The sequence below is a fragment of the Vulpes vulpes genome, chromosome 8 (assembly GCF_048418805.1).
Source record: "Vulpes vulpes isolate BD-2025 chromosome 8, VulVul3, whole genome shotgun sequence".
Lineage (NCBI taxonomy): Eukaryota > Metazoa > Chordata > Mammalia > Carnivora > Canidae > Vulpes > Vulpes vulpes.
This window is the reverse complement of record NC_132787.1, coordinates 37,957,103-37,962,274: the sequence shown is the minus strand read 5'-3', so window position 1 is coordinate 37,962,274 and position 5,172 is coordinate 37,957,103. Positions and strand designations below refer to the sequence as shown.

The 5,172-nt window shown below is 40.2% G+C and overlaps 1 protein-coding gene and 1 pseudogene across 1 annotated transcript; both read right to left on the bottom strand.

The window, feature by feature from the left end:
- Window positions 1-241: 241 nt before the first annotated feature.
- LOC112917592 (2-iminobutanoate/2-iminopropanoate deaminase pseudogene) lies at window positions 242-853 on the bottom strand (annotated as a pseudogene).
- A 3,132-nt stretch (window positions 854-3,985) lies between these two features.
- MRPL51 (mitochondrial ribosomal protein L51) lies at window positions 3,986-5,095 on the bottom strand. Its single transcript, XM_025995361.2, has 3 exons — window positions 4,881-5,095; window positions 4,686-4,796; window positions 3,986-4,321 (listed from the first exon to the last, which is right to left on the bottom strand). The coding sequence occupies exons 1-3, from the start codon at window positions 4,957-4,959 to the stop codon at window positions 4,125-4,127; spliced, it is 387 nt and encodes a 128-aa protein (XP_025851146.1). The 5' UTR covers window positions 4,960-5,095; the 3' UTR covers window positions 3,986-4,124.
- Window positions 5,096-5,172: the final 77 nt, after the last annotated feature.

The following is a 5,172-nucleotide window of genomic DNA, read 5'->3' as shown; positions in this document are numbered from 1 at the left end:
TTTCACATCATTAAATTAATAGGATTTAACTGAATTATGTGTACTCTTAATTATTTATTAGGAATGGTAATTCCTCTCTTGCATGATTTATTACCCTCTACTTTCACTTATTTGCGTATGTAAATAAGCATCTCTTTCCCGACGTCTAGTACCATGAGTATGTGTGTGTGTGATTTTTGGCACCAGTAATTGGAGTTGTCATCTAATCTCCAATTCATGCTTAATTCCATAATGGTTATTTTATGGTTATTTCCATAATGACCTCAAATGTTTTAGCCAATTATATACTTACCAACATCAACGGTAAAAATTAAGATGTAAACTTAAAAACATTGTTACGATTCCAGACTAAATAACACTGGGCCCACTTATAGCAATGCTGTGGTGAGAGGTCCTAGGACAGCCACTGCTTCAATCTCCACACGGCCTCCTTTGGGCAAAGCAGCAACCTGGTAAGCAGCTCTTGCAGGAAAACTACTCTTGAAATACTGTTTGTAGACTTCATTGACAGTATTGAAGTCATTTATGTCAGCCAGCAAAACAGTTGTTTTTACCACATTAGTGAAGTCACAGCCCGCAACTTTCAGAATTTCACCCGTTTGTAAGAGCTTGTTTGGCTTCTTCTGCCACCCCTCCTGGCATAAGCTGTCCACTTGAAGGGTCCATGCCTAGCTGTCCCGAAATGTAAATGGTCTTGTCGACTAACACAGCTTGACTGTAAGGACCAATGGCCCCTGGAGCTTTCGCAGTGCTGATCACCTTTCTGATCAGAGACGCCATGGCTAACCCTTTTATCTTGCTTCCCCTCCAAGAGAACAATCCCGTCCACTGCCTCTGCTAGTGTGTCACCAGACTAACCCTGTTTTATTTTTAAATCATAAATAGGAGTTGAATTTTTAAATTTCCTTTTCAATATCAACTAAGATAATCATGGAGGGTTAAATCTTCATCTTTCATAACAGGAAGCTAATAAAGTCTAAAGCTGATAAATCCTAAAGAGCAGTAGGGTGTATTATTTCAAATTATGATAATAAATATGATAGTTCACAGAAGTGAAACTGCTTGGAATAAGTGGGTGATGGACATTAAGGAGGGCACGTGATATGATGAGCACTGGGTATTATATAAGACTGATAAATACTGAACTGTACTCTGAAATTAATAATACACTATATGTTAACTAATTGAATTTAAAATTTTTAAATGTGAAAGGCTTTCATTCTGGGAGGCTAATGTGAAGAGTAGACAGGTGAAACAGGGGACTGCTGTTTTTGTCAACTCCCCGCCCCTACTCCTGTTTTTTTTTAAAGTAGGCTTTACAGAGGGCTTGAACTCGACCCAGAGATCAAGACCTGAATTGAGATCAAGAGTCAGACACTTAACCAAGCCACCTACATGTCCCATTTTCCCTTCTTTTTGATTAACCATATGCATGTATTTACTTTTATTTAAAAAATAAAGCTTAATTTAGAAATAAATCATTTTACAAATTGATATAACTCATGTACCATATAATCCACTCATTTAGTATATGTTTTTAAGTGTATTCACAAGGTTGTGCAACTGCTAATTCCTGAACATTTTTATCATCCCCAAAAAAGATTTGTACCGGTTAGCAGTTATCTCTCATTCATCAGCCCTTACCCCATCTCCTGGCAACAATTAATCTACTGTCTCTGTGGATTTACCTATTCTGGACATTTTTTTTAAAGATTTTATTTATTTATTCATGAGACACACAGAGAGAGGCAGAGACATAGGCAGAGGGCGAAGCAGGCCCCCCACAGTGAGCGTGAGCCTGATGTGGGATTTGATCCCCAGACCTCAGGATCATGACCTGAGCCAAAGGCAGCCGCTCAACCACTGAGCCACCCAGGCGCCCCTATTCTGGACATTTAATATAAATAAAAGCCTTTTATGACTGCCTTGATTTACCATAGTGTTTTCAACTTTTCAAGGTTCATCTGTATTGTTATATGTATTGGTATCTCATTCTTTTTTATGGCTGAATAATATTCCATTCATAATGGAATATTGTGTGGATATACATTTTTAAAGGATTTTATTTATTTGAAAGCACCGAATCCTAACCACTAGACCACCAGGGAACTGGATTTTATTTATTTGAAAGAGAGAGAAGGCACATGAGCACAAGTTGGGGGAGGAGCAGAAGGGGGAAGAGCAGAGGGAGAGGGAGAAGACTCCCCACTGAGTGTGGAGCCCAACACAGGACTCATCCTAGGACCTTGAGATCATGACCTGAGCTTAAGACAGTTGCTTAATGGACTAAGCCAACTAGTCCATTAAGCATTTATCAGTTGATAAACATTTGGGTTGTTTCTTCTTTTTGGTTATTATGAATAATGCTATGAACATTTGTGTACCAGTTTTTGTATGAACATGTTTTCATTTCTGTTGTGTATATGCCCAACAGGAATGGAATTGCTGGGTCATATGTACCACTGATCACTCTTGTCTTCCGCACATGAAATGTTCTACCACTTTTCTTTCCTTATTGAAATCCAACCTCTTCTAGGAAGCCTCTCCTAATTAGGCCAAATTTTTTTATCTAGATCATTCATCTCCATTTCAGAGGTTTCCAAACATGGCTAATTAAAATCATCTAAAAGATTTTAAAATCAGACTCATCTAAAATTAGAGGACACATACTTTGAATAAGTACAGCCTGGAAACAATCTAAATATCTATCAAAATGGAACTAGTAAAACATTATGGTATAGAATGTGAGGATATAAAAGAATATCCAAGTTATAGTAAATAAATAAGCCAGGTACAGAACTGTAAGTATGGAATCCTACTCTTCTCAAAAAGAAATATACAGTTAATATATGCTTGTACATGCACAGTCTATGTCCAAAGGATTAAAAAGAATTTTTTAAGAGTGGTCACCTCTGTGAAGGAGCACAAAAACTTTTGTGAGAAAGTTTTTCACTGTGAGAAAAGTTTTCACCTGATTACCCTTTAGCAATTTTTTAAAAAATATTTATTTATTCATGAGAGACAGAGGCAGAGACACAGGCAGAAGGAGAAACAGGCTCCTTGTAGGGAGCCCGACATGGGACTTGACCCCAGACCGGGATCATGCCCTGAGCCAAACCACATCTGCCCAACCGCTGAGCCACCCAGGTATCCCACCTTTAGCAATTTTTAAATTTTGCATGATATATAGGGATACACTTTTAAAATGTGTTTTAAGAAAACACACATAGATGTTCAAGACTCAGCCCAGCTCTACAAATCACAAATCTTTGGAGGCAGAGACCAAGTTTTTGAAATTATGAAACTACCAAGATGATTCTGATAATCAGTCAGGCTTAGGATATAAGCCATTCAAATGGTACTTTTTTTTTTTTTTTAAAGATTTTACTTATTTATTCATGAGACACAGAGAGAGAGAGAGAGAGAGAGAGAGAGAGAGAGAGAGGGGCAGAGACACAGGCAGAGGGAGAAGTAGGCTCCCTGCAGGGAGCTCCACGTGGGACTCAATCCCAGGATCCTGGGATCACGCCCTGAACCAAAGGCAGATGCTCAACCACTGAGCCACCCAGGCGTCCCTCAAATGGTACTTAATGCCTCATATTAAAGTGTACATATGAGAATAGGTCTTTATTCCCTAACTAGAAGAGCATATTAGCTATTACGTTTTGTTTTTCCTACAGTTCTTAACTCAGAAAAGGTACCAAATATTTTTGATGAGAATCATGCAGAAGCATAATTCCAATTATCTGTTACTTTTTAACCAGTGTGAAGGTGTTTTGAAAAATATATTTAACATAACAGAATTATGAGATAATTAAAAATGACCACTTTCAATACATGAAGGCCTAAATATCAAAAAGTGCCAAAAATAATTTTTTTTCTTAAAGGGCAAGTGGTTAAGTCCAAACCTAAGACTATAGGACTTATGGATGAGTCAGACTTTCATAGCCTACAGGAATGAACAAAAGCAGCATCTAGAGTAAAATAAAGTTTGTGGCTAACAGATTCCAAAGAAGCCCCATTTTATTACAGGGAGCATACAAATTCCTTCCCTTATAAGGAAAAGTACTGTTCCCCTTCTCCTGCGTGACAGATGTGCCTCTTCTAGTTTCCAGCTTTCTCTTTTACCGGTACTTTCCATGTCGATTAAAGTGTTTATAGAGGTAGCTGATGCGTTTGTTAAGTTTGTGCAGATCATCAAGGAACATTCTATTTCCAACCATTTTCTTCTTTCGGATACAACGTTGTAATTCATTCCCCTTCCAGCCTCGAAGCCATCTGGGGCCCTTGATCAGTTCTTTGGGGTGCATTTTAAAGTCTCCTGTGTAATATAAGAGAATGAATTAGTTCTAAGACCAGAGAGAACCCAGCTTCAATCCGCTAAGCCTTTAGCAGAGTTGCTTTTCCTGAGCTATACCTATAAACAAGACATGTTACACCATTAGATCAAGAGCATAGACTCTGGAGCTAGGCTGTTTGGGGCCTTGCCTGTTAAGGTGAAAAAACTATTATAAGGATTAAGTGAGTTAATGAGTGTAGAGCACTCAGAACACTGCACACAACCTAAATTGACACGTAGGTGTCTGCTCTTACTATTGAGCAGGATACCATTCCTACACAGCTGAAAAAAGTCGTTACAGCACAGCTGCCATTCTGAAATTCTGTACCACGGGGTCGGGTCTTACCTAGGATCCCGATGTTGTCATACACCCCAAACATGGCCCTCTTCTCGTTCCAACGATCAACCACTTTGGGAGGAGGGAGGGTGACCCTTACATGGAACATTCTAGGAATACCTAGGGATGGAGAAGAAAAGGAATGGCTATGAGCCGCTTCTGACAAGCAGTTCTCGGGGCGTCTTTAATACATCAGCCACTTACCCAGAGAGAAGCTTCTGCAGGCCAGGAGCACCTGGCCCCATAGGACCCTTCCTATCCCCAAAGAGAGGCTCCCTGTCATTGCTCTCGTCTCTCCCCTACAACAGCACACCGCACAAGCCTAAGAGTAGCTTTGCTCGTGGCCTTCAAGGAGCTGACGGGGACCTTCCACACTGGCGACACTCGACGCTAAGTGGAGGCAGCCATCTTGGGCCTCACACCGCCTTGGCCCCGCCTTCCCCAGCCATAGCCCCGCCCCCCGGGTTCCGTCGTACGGAGGCCTTGACGTCCTCCC

Bases quoted from the DNA above. Each gene is read 5' to 3' on its own strand.
- MRPL51 (XM_025995361.2), bottom strand. From the start codon at position 4,959: ATGACAGGGAGCCTCTCTTTGGGGATAGGAAGGGTCCTATGGGGCCAG. The intron at 4,797-4,880 runs GTAAGTGGCTGA...CTCCATCCCTAG, and splicing joins CTGCAGAAGCTTCTCTCTGG to GTATTCCTAGAATGTTCCAT. The intron at 4,322-4,685 runs GTAAGACCCGAC...TATATTACACAG, and splicing joins TGACAACATCGGGATCCTAG to GAGACTTTAAAATGCACCCC.